General features: G+C 45.8%; 1 protein-coding gene across 5 annotated transcripts in view; it reads right to left on the reverse strand.

The window, feature by feature from the left end:
- LOC130197538 (ephrin type-B receptor 1-B) overlaps positions 1 to 16243 on the reverse strand; it is a 164295-nt gene that overhangs the window by 116977 nt on the left and 31075 nt on the right. For all 5 annotated transcript variants that reach the window (XR_008832488.1, XM_056420241.1, XM_056420242.1 and 2 more), the window contains exon 2: positions 2171 to 2235. Coding sequence is in view for 4 of the 5 variants with exons in the window: in XM_056420241.1 (XP_056276216.1) it covers positions 2171 to 2235 (65 nt within the window). In the remaining variant the exon portion in view is untranslated. The remainder of the gene's footprint in view (positions 1 to 2170; positions 2236 to 16243) is intronic.

Below are 16243 nucleotides of genomic sequence, written 5' to 3' on the forward strand. Positions count from 1 at the left end.
ACACTGCTTATGGATTCCTGGAGGAGGAGTTATAAAGGAAATTAATGAGATGTATCAAATAGCACGGGGACAACATTAGTGTGTGTGTCTGTGTGTTTGCGTGTGTGTGTGCACCTTTTCTCTTGTTGTGTGAGGCAGTTATCAGGTTCGCAAAGTCAACAATTGACCACATAGCCACTGGCGATGCCAAAAAAAGATAATTAAAATGAATAAGTACTGGACATTATAATTGTTTTACGTTGACACCGATACAGGCTGCAGTCATGCTAATGAGATTTACGTCCCGCTGACCTAGGAGCTAGGGAACGCTGCGATGGAATACATGTGTACAATCTGAATATCAATTAAATACTGGATTTCCAAATCAGTTGATATAGTACACAAACAAACTTGTGCACCAGCAGCCACCAAGGGGGAGTGTTGTACATGGAAATGATCGGATCTTGCAGGTTTGACATAAATCCATATTTAAATGCAACAGAACTCCTGTAATTAAATACCTGCAGAATAAAGTGTGCGTGTCTTTGTGTGTGTGTGTTTGTACACATCATTCTGCATCTCCCGGCGGCTTGCTGAACTGAACAGGTCGTAGAAGTCTGCACTCAGTGGGTTTTATATGGATATTTTCTCTTTCCAGAGAAAAATAGAAGTGTGACCGTGTGAGGCTGGTCCATGGGGGGAAACCATCTAATTTATTCCATTTCATATTATGTAAGTTTCTTAGTGCTGACCCAACTCTCACAGTGTTCAGGGTGAACAGCACCGCGTGCGAGATCAACACGCCTCGAAAGAAGAACTCAGTATCTCGGGGGTTTGGTGCAAAGACTTAAAACAGCAACAAATAAAGGTCGCTAAACAATTAATTCATTATGAGGCGACAAGTTATGCATGCTCACTAACAAAGTAATAATTTGGGAATGAAAATGCTATATAACATGGATTTGAACTGTGTTGGCCGACCTACTACATGAACTCGGGGACTTATTTTAAGTTTTCTTCTGGTGAGGACAGTCTGCTCACGAGCTACTCATCCTATCTTACAAGTAATCTGTACCCAAATACAGAGAAGGGGATTTATTTAAAGTAGTTCCCACACTGATTCTAGAAAATCTATATAACTATATTTGGTATGTAGCATGTATCAACATAACTGTAATGGGATGCATGTTATTCATAAACAGGATCTTAGCTGTAAGATCCTGTTAGGATTGCACGCACACACACACACACACACACCTACACACACACACACACACACCACACACTTGTATCACATAAAATGCACACACAAGGTTATTCCAGGGTCCAGGCTGTTTTAGTTAGTACTCCTTTGGGGAGAGAAGAAACACTGTGGACTGCCATACTCTCCAATGTTTAAACAGCCAAAAGCTCCGTTCAAAAGCAATAAAAGCTCCTTTTACACTTGTGTAAAATGCTTCATAAAGATCCAAGGACTCAGAAAATTTAGAAAACAGTCACCGTCTGTCCTGGATGACTCCTGCAAGATTCATTCTGTCATTGTTGGTCTATGGAGCTGATTTAATTTTTGATTTACAGCAAAGAGAACAAGGCCTTAAAATGATATTTAAGTCCATTAGTGTAATAGGGCAATCATACTTCGCATATTGTGATTCTTTCAGAAAGAGAAAAAAAAACCTGTCCCCATTCTGATGACTTAGCACTTTCCACTCTTTTTATGTGCATGAAACTACCGGAAAGTTGAAAATAGTTCCCCTAAAATCTGAAAAGCCCTGAGCGTTTCCATCCTCTTAGCTCCTTCTTCCCTGTTTCATCCGAATACCTCCACTTCCCTGCATAAATGTATCATTACAGTATCATTATGTCTATGGTATCCCCCCCAGCTTCCATTTTCAGGGACTTAGGTATTGTGTCTGGGGCTTACGTGGAACCATTATGTCATTAAGTCATTATGAGCTGGGACAGAGAGAAAATAATACCCATAATAGGAGCTTCATTGGGCACTACTTAAGTCTATACTCCCATCCTGCCTGCCTTCCTGTCTATGTGTCTGACTGCTTGTACATCTGTATGTGTACACAGTGGCTCTTCTTCCCCACAGAAAGAGTTTGGACGGAAACTTCTGAAACCTTTTTTCTGTTTGGTCCAGATATGTACGTATGTGTGTGTGTGTTGACAAAAACCAACTCACCCCAGTATTAGGGTACGCCGTCCAGCCCAGTTCGGCTGTGGCCACGCGAGTGTCCATCACGGTCTCTGCAGAGGAGAAAGAAAAGGAGGTCGAGAAAGACAAGGACAGCGGTTAGCCTCAGAAAAGCTATTTTGGGTATCATTCCACGGAGTTGAACCACATTCAAGCCCCGGTGATCGCTTGACACAATCATTGATGAACAGCGAGGAGATGAATCCTCCAAAGCGTTTCATCCGTCTCTGCTCGACTTCTGTTAAGACGAGAGACATGGAAACAAAGCTTTGGCACTTTGCTGGAAGGAATGTCTGAGAGACTCTGTCATGCTGGTAAACGCTGAGCTTTGTGTCGTGTTCTCTCCGCGACAGCGTGAAACTACACTATGTGCATCCTGCCTTTGTTTGTGTCATTGTGTCATTTCAGAAAAGTGAGTGTATATTGTTTGTGTTCTGTCAGTGTGCACATGAGAAACACGCTCCTGGGTTTGCGTGTGAGCGCTGCACTTTGTCACACTGTTTGCCTCAAAGAAAGCGGCTTCACAAATGCAGATGGAGCCCTCCGAGGCGAGGCCATCGCTGAAAGGATGTGAAGTTTGTCGACTACTAAGCGAGGACAATGCCTTAAAACTAGTTTTCCCTGTACACTTCTGTCAGTTCTTCCCAACCCACAGTAACACAATGCAATACATGTCCAAGGCATGCAGTGTGTGTGTGTGCGGGAGCTTTCACGAGACACGCGAAGATGTCTTGAGTTTCTCCGGGAGGAAGCAACACACTGCGCCAGATGCAGCTGGTTGCAAAGGAAATGAGACAATGAAATGTTATGACCTGTGAAAGGATTATATGCCATAGGGGAACAGTTCAGAGAAGATTTGAATTTATCTACCACACTTTTGGACTTTGTATTATAAAAGGTGTCTTATCTGATCCCCTATCTATGAAATATAAGACAAAGATTACTTCTGGCTAATCCGCAGTGACACACCGCAGACAAATAAGTCTGGCAGCTCACCCAAGACGTTTGTCAGCCCCGTTTTGATTAATACCTGCCTTGTTGGCACACTGGAAACCCGATATAGCTCCAGGAAAGAAGAGAGAAGGGTGACAGTTGTTATGAACCTGTCTCTCTCTCTCTCACACACACACACACACACACACACACAGATCTATAGAGTGATGGACTGAGTGACATGTTGGCCATAGCAGTGTGATGACAGATTAATAATTTCCCCAGTAACAGACACTTTATTCTCTGGCCTCAGCCTTCCTTCCATCATACAGCGAGGCATATTTCACGTGATGCCTTCTGCCAACATGGCCTCAAACACTTTTTGCGGTGACCAAACTGACAGAGCAGGGACTGGTATGTCCGGGTGTTCGTGATCTGCAGTCGATGCGGAGGGTGTGTGGGATGTTTTTTTTCAGAGGAGCCGCGGTTGCCGTGTTGGCTTGGACGTCTTCCACTGTTACAGCACACGGTTGGCTCGCGACGCCCACACGTGTTGTTGATAAGGGAGAAACATCTCACTCCGGCTGAATGCAAAGACACAACCAGCAGACGCCGTCTGCGTTCAAGGAGAAGTCGCTGCCCTCGGCATCCCTCCCTTCTTCCACTCCTCCACGGGAAGCACAAACACGCAGCTGTTGCTTATTTGGAATCCGACTGAACTCGCAGTGATTTAGAAATCATTTCGAATGATGGATTACTCAAAGCCCGTCTTCGGCAGTTCAAGTGGTCTTGGTATTAAAAAAAAAAAAGAAGACGACGCAGAGTACACGATGAGTGACAAGGCGCCGGTAGGAAAGAAAAAAAAGCCCTTTCATTCTCAATCTCTACTTACTGGGAAAAACTGTCCTCAGACATGAAACCAATTAGCCCAGGTAATTCAGCTGCACACACAGGCTCTCGCACAGATACACATTAGGCCCCACCCAATTCACACACACACACACACACACCTACACACACACACACACACACACTAATGTTCACCATCCAACTCAGAGAGCAATTTTCTGTGTACACCTACAGTGACAGCCTTGTTCACACCCGACTTCCATCAGAGTATTTCAATTTCCCTAAGATCAGCCTTGTCTTGTCTCGTTTCCTCAGCCAGCCAACCAGCCAACCAGCCCGCCCGCCTGAACGACTTGCTGTCAGCTGGGGAGATAGGAGCATGAAACAGCCCTCAGCGCCAGCCAGCGTTGTGGGGACTGCCAACCCTTTCTCGGGGGAAATCACAGAAGCTTTAGTCAAATCACACAGGCATTGGTTGGCCATTTCCCATTTCCTTTTAAAAAGGAAAAGCGGGGTGAAAGAGGCGCAAGATAGTGTAGGAAGGAGACAAAAAAGGTCAAAAGCCCATGGGAGGGACGGTTAAGTTGTGTCATGTGACCTAATGTCCACCATTAGCAGAATATCAGAGTAGCAGATGAGTAAATGGAGTATGCTAAGTGGTTATTAGCAGCAGGGTGGGGCTCACACAGCCGTCATGCACCTGTCCACTGGCACTGGGGATTTGGAAGATGTCCCCCGTGTATGTGCGTGAGTTTTAAATGAGCCGTGTTGCAGACCATTCATCCATTTAATCATAAGTGGATTTGAAGAGTTTTATTTTAAAACGAGCAACCCACATTCATTAGATAAGATGGCTCTTTCAAAATTAGAAGAGGTTTTGTTTATTACTGGAGTTATAATTCATCCGATGACATGGGTTTAAAAAACAGTTAGGTTTCTATTATTATACATTTTTTTGAAAGATACAGAAACAAATGAATATGGATACATTTTTATTTCAGTTTGAGGTGACGATAAATTTGTATTTAAAGACACTTATTTCCTCTAATTCATCTCTCCTCGCTGTATGTGGGTTCTAGTAGCTTAACGCTGGGTTACTCCTTAGTCCATAAAACCCTCGTAAAAACTATTAATCCTCCCTTTCCATGGCTCCCTGATTCTGATTGCAGTTATATCTGACCTCTCCTCCCTCTTTCGGTTTTCACCAAGTCATTTGGAAGACATGTAAAGACAACAGCTCGCTGTAGTCCCTCATTTTAGGAGCGTAGCCTGGAGTGTTTTCTCCTGAATTCATATTCTGCTATGTCAGCTCCACCTGCAAGCGCCAATAAATTAACACAGCCAGGTTCACCAGCAGTTCAGTCTGGTGGGGAAATTATTAATATAGAGAGCTTAATGTTGACTCTGTCATAAATCAATTGGAAAACAATAGCTTGTAGGTGTCAGGGCAGCTTGCCTCGAAAGGGTTCAAAGAGCCGCAGGGCCAGGAGATGTGGTGTGGATATATTGCAGAACACCATAGTTACTCGAAAACATACAACGGAAGTGGGTCGGCTCATTGTGAGGTGATACACTGCCACCAAATGAGTGAAAACCCAGCAGTCTCAAGCCGGGCCCAAACAAAGGCTCGACCGAAGGCCGACAGCTCCCAATGCCAGAAAGCACGGCTCCTTCTCATTAGTAGCAAGTGGCAGATCAATACCAAATGGTAAGCTGTTTCCACAGATACAGAGGGAGGGAGGGAGAGAAATGAAAGAGCGAGAGAGACTGCATTAAACATTGATGGGACCTTGCGCACCAGATCGATAAGGCAGCCCTCTTCACACAATTACACGTCAGCAAGCAGTCGCATGATACATCACGGACACGGGAACACTCGCATTTGGTCCAAAGAACGTCTATAGAAAGAGAAGAAGGAGAGCAGCAGGTCCAGGTCGGCCATCTCTCCATCCCCTACGAGCTTTTCCGTGTCGGACTACAATGCCATGCGAGATGAGAATGGCAACATGTGCGCGTGACTGTTCCTCTTTTGTGGCCGTGCCCGTGTGATCGTATGGCGGCTGGTCGATAGAACATGTGCTGAGGCGCCTCTCTGAAGCACGGCTATATATTAGTCAATACGGCAGACAATTCTCTTTCGATTTCAATTTCCATCCCATAACACATCTTTCCCAGTCATCTGTCCCTCAACCCCCCCCCCCCCCACCCCCCACTCCCCTCGTCTATGTCCTCCTGTTCAAGGATGCTGGTCCACTTTGTAATTCAATGAGACAATCATGTCCAGATGCTGGTTGCTGGGCTGAGAGGGGGCTTCTCTTTGTGATTGTAGACCCACACTGAAATAAGATCCGAGGGCCTTAAACAACATTATTTAAGAGGGATTTATCTTTTCTCCACAACTGATTCAAGATGGGAGGATCAAGAGATTGAGATAGGGAGGAGAATGGAAAGACAGACAGAGGGAAAGACAGAGATGAAAAAGCAAAAGAAGAAATCAGCGGGATTGAAATGAGCACTTAACAATGATGAAGCCCCACGGTACCCTGCTGAGCCTGGCATCTTAATACGGGGCTGAAAACAAAGTGACAAACAAACATGAGAAAAGGCTGCTGCTGCGTCTCCCAAACCAATCAGCCGTCCACTCGGGGGATTTATGAATAAAAAGGGAACATTTGTGAAGTGTTTTCTAAACAAATCGCGTGGAAGTTTGTGACACAGGCAGTCACTTCAACCTGGGAAATCACTCCCAGAAAATTGGATGACAAGATGAGCTCAAGTCCAACGTGGTCAAGAGCAGAGAGCTATATCTGAAAAACCCAAACTGGGGTTGCGGCTTCAGGGGGAACCGAATACGAAGGATGCGATGTCTTTGATTGAGTCACCGTGTTCAACAGAGAAGACGATCCTTGAGAACATAGATGTGAGACTCTTCTAATCCACACTAGAGCGCCGTCGCTCGTACTGAAGGCTGTTTCGCTTTAAATAGAAGATACACAACAGCCAACAGAAATACATCAAAGGAAATACGTTACTTCTATGTCTCCCTGTAGACAGCAGTGACAATGAGGCTGATTTGAAAATTGAACGCAAAATAATCTGCCAGCCCTCGGAAACATTAGCGGGGAGTGATGGGATACCCAAGTCCCGCTTTGGTGGGCCAGAATAAATGAGCAGGCTCACAAATCACACACACACACTCACACACACACACACACACATATGTATTAACAGTGGTCTGGGCTCGCAGGCGCTCGCTCTGGCTGAGTGAAGATGAAATCTTCGGCACCAAAGAAGACCGGCAACAGGAAAAGCCAAGAGGAATGAGGGGAGATATACAGAAGAGGGGGACCTCTCAAAGTGAGATCAGCAGCAGATGTGAGGGAGAATGCCTCGCAAGACAGAAACCCTATTATACATGCGGCATCTGCAGGACCTGATCAGATTATGCTGTCATCATGGCAAGGTGACATTCTCTTGGCCTTCCACATCTGGGCTGCCACGTCGCATTAAAACTTGAGATTCAACCTTGCGGCGCGGACTGAGCGGCGGCCACACTTCTCCTCGCCCACGATTACCGGTTTGTAAGGGAGTCGCTTTGGAAGGGAAGCAGGAAAACACTCCCCCGCCCCCCCCCATACACACACACACACACACACTGCACACTCAGAGGCCGGTGACAACAGAGTCACGCTCCTAATCACATCCTGAGAAAGAAAAAGCACATTTGTACGTAGCCCCCCCCCCATCCCCACTTCACACCTCTTTTCTCTCTCTCTCCCTCCCTCCTCCCTCTCTCCTCTTGCTCTCCTCTTCCCCCTCTCTCTCTCGTGGTCAGGGGAGAGAGGTTAGGCACATCATTTGCATGCATTAACATTGCATTAGCAGACAGTGATCTTTAGAAACCAGGCTGCCGGAGAGCGTCATCTTTAATTCATCATAACCCCACCACCCACCCCCCTCTCTCGCTCTCTCTTTACCTTCACCTTCTTCTTCTCTTCCCTCTTTCCTCTCCCACGCATCCACCCCTCTTCTCCCTCACCCGCCTCTCCCCTTAATCCCAGTGCATCCGCTCTCCTCCTCGTCTCTGCATGCTTTTTCCCTTTACCACCGTCTTTCATCTCCTTCACTCTCCCCCGTTCTCTTTTTTCGCCTTCTCGTTTCCATTCCTTCCCCTTATCTTTCTTTCTCTCTACCTTCTATTAATGACAGGCTACAGGGGGTTTGATTTCTCTTCCTGCATGAGCTCCGTGCAGGGTAAGAAGGAGAAGGGACACACCCAAAAGACACAAACAAACACTCCTTGCATGCATCCGTCTGGGAGGCAGAGGATCTCTCGGCTTCACACGGGGCCTCTCGGATGTGACCCGTTGGCCTGTGCTTATTACTAAGGAAATCTCCCAATCAAAACCTCCATCTCTTCTTCTAATGCTTGCAAATTACAAGTCATTTTCTAGCTCACTGGATGTAAAGGAGAGGAAACCAATGTTCTCTATATTGTAACCATTACCAGGGACAGATATAAGGAATCCCACCAAGAATTAGTCTCATCCTTTGGGTCAATTAAAACTAACAACCTAATTACAAACTGCAAAAGACTTCCAATTAATCCTCCTCCTCTTCTTTACAAAATAATAGGGCAGTAAGTAGCAAAGATAGCTAAACCACATAATGGTGGGGCTGTAGAGTTTATGGTGGACACAGATCAATGGCAGGGAAGCAAATCTCCAAAATATTGCATAACATAAGTGTCAGTTTCCAAACAGTGGGGATATTAACATGTCCATTAAAAGGTTAAATTATATCAACGTAATCTGGTGAAACACAGTGTTCAGCATTCTGATAAAAGATATACCATTTCAAATGTCTCGTTTTCTCTCGGCTCATGACGCACGCAGCAGAAACACGATCGCCCTCATCTTCGGAGCGAGTCTGGCGGTGATGACACCGCTTCGGGAATTCTGCAGTTACTTTCGGATACCGTCATTTAATGTAGCCTCAGAGGGACCAATCAAAAGCCGACATTTTTGTTGATGGATAATGCTTCTCGCTCTCATTTTGGTAAGGAAAATACAAAAACAGTGCACGTGTGTACACACACCCAGGACAGAAAAGCACGTTCATTATTTTTAATACATGCAGCTCCTGGACAAAGTTCTTTGTACCGTAGTGCGAAGAAAATGTGAACGTCAAATGTCTTTTCGTTGGAGAAATAATGTGTAATTCACAAATGTGTATGTGTTATCTTACTATGCAAGGTTAATGCTCACGTACATACTTATCGAGCTGTCAAACACATCGCAGAGAAACTCAATACGAAACCATTTATAGCTCGAAGTAATGAGCCCGGGATCGGCTCAGGCTTGCTGTAGCAGTGACCAAGCAATAATCCAGATGGAAGCAGCGCTAGACTCCCACAACCATCACAATACTCATTACTGCTGATATTACCTCAGCCAGCCTGTCTGCTTTTAAGAAACCTGGCAATTTGCTGCAGTAAAATGAGGTAATTACAACTCTTATCAGGCTCCTCACCTTACAAAACAGAATCCGGGGCCAGGGAGACTGGCTGTAGAACAAGGCTTTGGCTGGCTACCCTGTCACTCAGCCACGCCCACCACTGTCATTCACTCGCTGTAAAACTCCTCTTACACCCATTTCTTTCCATTAAATGCATTAAAAGCTGAAATTTGATCACGTTAATGACATAACTAAAACCATTTCTCAAAGAATGCCCCAATTAAGAGTGGGTGACTTGAACCATAAGGGCCCGAGGAGTATCATTTTACAGCGCAACGACTGTGAATACGAACATTCCTGCTAAACTCAGTTTATATTGGAGAGCTACCATAGAGCGGAAGAAATGGCAAAGAAATGTAACCTTTTTCCATGCGAAGAATGGCTTTACAATGAAAGTCTATCCACTTTGACATTTCTAAACTTCAGAAACGAAAGTTCGAGGTTAGCCATGACTTGGCCCGATCATCACTTCTGCTGGCTAAAGACACGAGAAGACTGACGGAGAAGAACTGTGTGCAGGTCGCTCTGGGATTGTGTGAGGCTGACATTTAGAAGTATACGCTATAGCTAATGGGCTACGCGGGGGGAGTTAAAGCATCTTTGTTTTTCAACCAGACCAGGAAATAGTGCTGAGTGCACAAAATGATGTCACTCAATTACCTCCCACTGCAGTCCTTCACTCTAATTAAGACAGTAGGAATTGTCATTAGCGCAAGCCGTGTGTGAGGATGGATGCTGCTGAAGTGTGACCCCAAAACTAAGTGCAACAAATAGAGAGAAATAAAGGAATCAATAAAGTGAATGTCAAATATGTGCAGTGTCTCTGATGGCATCTCACTGTGATTTTCGCCTGGTTGCATTTTATAGCAACTATAGGAGTTAGGAAGAAAAAAAAATACATAGAACTGAGTGTCTTTTTCTTTCACACTATTAAACTGAGATAATGTGTGGAGCCAGTATGGAAAGAGATGGAGAGATAAAGTCAAATAGAAAGACAGCACTGAGAGAGGGGGATGGAAGAAGGGGTCTGTAGTTCCATAAAGAGAGACATGCAGGATTAATCAGAGAGACACTGCGATGGAGAGGGCATCATGTGGCAGCGCCCTGCTTATCTTATACCGAAATCGATCGAAGCTGAACACAAGAGTCACATCATTTCCTAGAAACCACCTGACCCCATTTCTGTCCTGCTGCCTGAATGTACAAAAGATACACTCTGCTCCTGTGTGGCACTTGCAATATTTATGAAGAGTAAAAACAGGAACTAAATTGTCTCCCAGTGATGCGAACATCACAACAACAGCGGAATGAGACGCACAAAAGGGATAAAAGAAAGTCTCACATGTGCACGCACGCACAGAAGGAAAAAAACACACGATATATATGAGTGCTCACAACAGCCATCAAACACGGCCCAGCCCAGCTGCACCTCCTACATCACCTCCTCCGGGACACCATCACAGTCCGACTCAAATTTGGGTGGCATTCATCAGGGCCGGAAGCGGCAAAAAGAAAAAGAAAAAAACGTGATACAGATTAACCTCTGTCCCTGCTGCTGTCTCCCCGAGAATAAGGCAATGTGCCTCTGGAAAGAAATAAAGAAGACTGTGTTCGAGTGGTAAAAGGCGAACCACCAGCCAGCTATATATCCAATCTCATTAAACGCTGTTGTTAACCATGTTTGGATGCACCACGGAATTGACTCCTGCGGCCTGAATAATTCCCGCATCGGCAGAGAGGGAAGGAGACAAGACAGCACAGGAGGCAGCGAGGGATGGAGCCTTGAGGGTTTGACGCCGTGCCCTCCCTCCATCTCATCTGTGGCAGTCAAAGAACAACCTTCAACCACCTTGAACCCACTGGAGCTGAATTTCAATAAAAGTCAAATTATCACCCGCGCCCATGGGGCTCGGGAAAAGGCACTAAGTCTGGATTGACTGTGCGTATAAGACGATTTAACAGTCATATGGAAGTGTGAGTGAGTCAATCATGTGACACACTTATATTTCACACTGAGAGTGGCGAGCAGTGGTTAGTGTACCCTGTCGAGCGAGGGTGCCACTGGGATGGACTACTGATTGTTTTCTATGAGTGTGAGCGCACGTGTGTGTGTGTGTGTGTGTGTGTGTCGCGTGTCAGCACTTGCATGTGGGAGGATACACATATGCGAACATGCGATTGGGAAAGTGTTATTAAATTTAGCTGCTGTTCTCCCTTGACCGATGTAGTGAGATCCAGGTAATTGATGCCGCAGTTTGGTATTCCCCAAACCACGTGCTGTTCACCGGGGGGACGGTGCTAGCTAAGCCGGTGTGAATGAGAGGAAACGCGCTGTGTAATCTCCCTCCCTGAACTGCGAGTGAGGCGTTCTTCTGGGATCTTGTTAGTGCGGCTCCGCCACACACACACACGCACACACATGTACTCGCTACTTCCCCAACAACACACACACACACACACACATATGTAAGCAGAGAATAGGTCCTAAGAGTCCGGCTAAACTATTGGGCGACCGCAGACATTCTCAGGTTGAGATCTCCTCTCATTCCTCGCTATCTATCTCCATAAGAACATGTCTGTGGCCTCTCCAAGGCCTCGGAGCAAACCCAATACTTCCATTGAAAGCAAACACTAAATCCACCTTATTGCAGCATATATGCTCACATGCCTGGGGAAGGCTATATATTTTTGGAGATGGGCTTTGTTTTTCCTTCGGGGCTTTGCTGGAGTCTGCATACAAGCAGTTGGGGGAATAACGGATAGAAAATAGTCCTGAGGCTAAAAGAGAAACTTTCAGCCGAGAATCTTGACCTTCTGGCATCAGGCTGACAGAGGCGAGAGACACTCTCCAATAAGAATCTATAACAAGAGGGAAGGAAGGAAAGAGAGATAATGTGTACCTCTGGGGAGTAAGACACAGACCTTTTTTTGAGCATATTTGTCTGGAGGTCTTTTATCCTGCAGTGGAAGGCAGCACATGCCCTCTGAGCTTGTCAGGGCCTCTTTAGAGTTAGGGAGAGGAAACTGTAAAAAGGGGAAAAGGCTGATGTGCTTGGTTTCCAGGAGGAGTGTGTGTTTGATGTCCTTGCATTTGATGCTGCTGTTTTTATTTCCACCATAAACCTGCCCATTCTTTTTCTTTTGTTTCCTCTTTTTAATCAGTCCTCCGTTCTCTGTACCTCTCTCGCTCTCTCCTCACTCTTCTTTCCCCGAGCCTTCACGTCATTTCATTCGGTCTGGTTTTGCCAAAGGGAGGGTGTGGGTGATTCCGATCTTGTGCCAGTGCCACCCACGCACACACTGAACGTGACCTCATCTGATTTGGCATCCGGGATGCCATGGAGCTTGAGCTCTGGCCCGGAACGCAGCCCCAAATGTCACAGCTGTCCAGTGACACTAGAGGGGAGCGCGAACATCATCCATCCCTCCGGCCCTTTCCCGCCTTCTCCACAATAACCGCGCCAGTACTAGCTGTCATCTTTGAGGCAAAATGCACCCAATCATCAACATTTATCTTCTTTTTTTTTTTCTTCTTCAACCTGCCATTTTGAATCTTCCGATCCCTCTGTGCATCGCTGATGTAACGCAGACAACGTGGGCGGATCGGTGTATGCGAACCTCTCTGAGACGGCCTGTGGTTACCCTCGCGATGAGAGAGCTGCCAGCCGGAGCAGAGCAGGCAGCTTCCAGGCAGCGCTGCACTCGGAGGCCCCGCCAAGACGAGGCTGCTTGCTGGCGTGACGCGAACGCGAGGCGCGCTCCAGAAGTCAAAGTGCGATGCTCTGCTCGCTGCTCTGCAGCGGCGAAGCTAAAGAGCCGAGACGCCTCGTTAAATATGTAGTGCCGCCGAGCCACTTCAAGCTGTTCCTTTACTTCACGCGCAAGAAGCTGTGGCAGGAAAAACACTCGCTCACTGCCCACTTTGCCTCACTCCGAGGCACACGCGCTTCCACGCATCCACACTGCATGCACAGACACAAGCGGAGTACACAGCTGTAAAAAGCGGCTGCGAGCTGGTAAATCATTTCTCCAGCGGAATGTCACTGGGTTAGAATGGATGCAGGTGTTTGGTCCTGTGTGGGTGTGGATATCGGCTGCTGGTGTAAACAGCTCTGATGGGAGACGGTGGTGTGCAGGTGCTTGGAGAGAACGGCACCCCGTCAGGACCTTCTGTGTTTTCGATGAACTGGAAGGAGTGTTTGCGTTGGTGGGAATAACACCTTCGGCTGTGTTGCGGAGGACAACTTGTGTGTAATGCTTTGAAGCCGCTTGGAGGGCAAAGCCAGGATTTACTGTACTTCAGGGGGCCAAAATGTTGAAACGATTGTTCTGAAACAAAAGCAGAGTTGTCGAGCCGACGCAGTTAACTCATGTAAGATGGCGACGTGGATACAGAAGAGGCGGTACATGCATCCAGGTGTCCCTCGTCGTTGGAACAGGCAGGCAAAAGAGAGATAGGAAAAGAACCAGAGAGGTTTCATTACACATGTTAAGTAGAGCAGAAAAAGCTGTTACATCCACCCGAAAAACACTCAGCCCACTGAGGGTTCAACACATTTTTTTTGCAGCAGATTTGCAATAAATGTGCCACTTCAATCAAATATGAATACAAAGAAGGAGTTGCTTGATTATTTCTTTTTTGCAACTTATTCATATCTTTCATTTGCACATTCAACATACATGTGACCATATGTCAACAGTGGGAATGATTCGTGTTACACGTGGATCATAAGTAGGTTATAAAAGCCTCTGGGGCAGATACTAAAACATTATTCTGATATCCACACAGCTCACTTTTTCTTCAATAGCTAAGATTACTTTTCAAAGTACTTAATTCAAGTTAATCAATGATATGGCTGGGCAGTCGCATATCAAAAAAATCAAGTGTGAAAACCGAGTATATGTTCAAATTCATTCAGATGCCACACACACACGGCGTAAGCTGCTGCAGGATTAACCTCTTCCACTCCCCGCGAGCTGTCGGAGGCTCGAGCAGACTCCATTTTAGAGTCATAGGGTCAAGGTTTTGGTATCTTATCTACAGTTTGGAGGTGAATTATAAAAAGAATTGCCTGCAGCATATATCTTTTCTTTTTTACCTATTCTCAAAAAGGTTTCCTCATACAGAACTTCTCACAATACAAAGGTAAAAAAATGCAATTCTTGAAGAGATCTTGAAGTGGATTTTTAAGATGGATTTTTCCGTGGTGTTCCTCAAGGTCTTGTTTTCTTAATATGATTAACAGTATTTTGGTACTTTAGTGTTGCCTCTGTTGCCCAGCAATTTATACATTTTTTTTCCATTCATGGTATTAGATTCTAAAAGCGTCCACATGTCACATTTCAGATGGTTCGGATCCATAATTATCCATTCTTTTCAGTTAATGAATTTCCTCCACATTGTGTTGGTACACAATACGTAGTTGATGCAACAAGGCATGAAATACAGCGTCAGTGCATTTTAAATGCTCCTTGTTGAATCACAAAAGCATGGTGCACTTTCACGCAACGCATTTTAAATTTTGAACACATAATTACTGATTGAGTAATTATTTTTCCCACGGTAGAGTTTCAAACAAAATGCCCTCATGCATTTAGTTTTACACTGTTAGGGAAGATAGTCGCCATAATGCTGATTGATAAACAAAACACAATGTACCGTTAGTCATAAGCTCAGTACATACTTGTATAAATACAATAAAACTCAAAGGAAGGAACACAGATTTCACCGACTATTCCAAAAGGCAATATCCCAAATGTTTACAGTGTACAGAGTGCATTCCATGAGAAGCTTCTTGCCCAGGCGTATGTGTATGCAGAGCAAATACGACTACCGTTCCATGAACTGCTTGTTATCTGTGGTTGTGCAGTTATTAATGTAGATGGCTGTTGGAATGACTCCCAGAGAGTTTTCACACACCACCACTCCTCCTCTTTTCTCCTCCCCAGGGGTGTTGTTAGCCTGTGTCCCCTGACAGCTTGCTCCACATAATGACGCTGACAGCCCAAAACAAACACAGGTACAAAATGTATACAGGCAGAACTACCAAAAGTAGAGCTAGAGGAGATGAAGGAGGAAAGTGGGCAACTCGCAATCTTCGGCAGGACCAATAGCTGCTGCTGCGGTGGTTGAGGCTGGCCGGGGGAGAGTATTCATCATGTCACTGCTCTTTATTCCCCCCTCCCTTTTTGCATCCCCATCCCACTATTTCCTCGGCTCTGCTGTACACAGATGCAGTTGGTCATGGTCTCTGTAGAGGCATAGGGCGATGGTGAGATTGGTGAGTGCACTGTGCCATCTCTTCTTTCTTTCTATAGTCTCTCTCTCCTCCTCTCCCCAGGTGTGCTGGTCCTACATGATGAACTGAACCACAGTGGCCGCTGTCTCTAATGGTGATGTTATGCAGGAGGAGGGCAGAAGTGTTCACGTCAGGCTCGTAAATCACAAACTCCTGGAAAGAGAGAGAGAGAGAGAGCGAGAGAAAGAGCGAGAGAGAGAGAGAGACTCGCTGCAAGGCCTCACTGCTCCGCTGAACAGAAACGCACATATAAACGGGAGGAGGGACTCCACAGGCACTCACACACGCACATATGCAAACATGTTTTTGCATACTTAAAACACATGAATATAGAAACACACACACACACATCTGCACTTGGGCTGCGAGTGCAGATGTGTGTGTGTGTGTGTCCCCTGATCTCCAGTGCGTAGTCAACACTTGCCTTGTAGCTACGGGGACACAACTCACCTCCATCTGTCCG

Source organism: Pseudoliparis swirei, chromosome 8 (genome assembly GCF_029220125.1).
Source record: "Pseudoliparis swirei isolate HS2019 ecotype Mariana Trench chromosome 8, NWPU_hadal_v1, whole genome shotgun sequence".
In the NCBI taxonomy this organism is placed as follows: domain Eukaryota; kingdom Metazoa; phylum Chordata; class Actinopteri; order Perciformes; family Liparidae; genus Pseudoliparis; species Pseudoliparis swirei.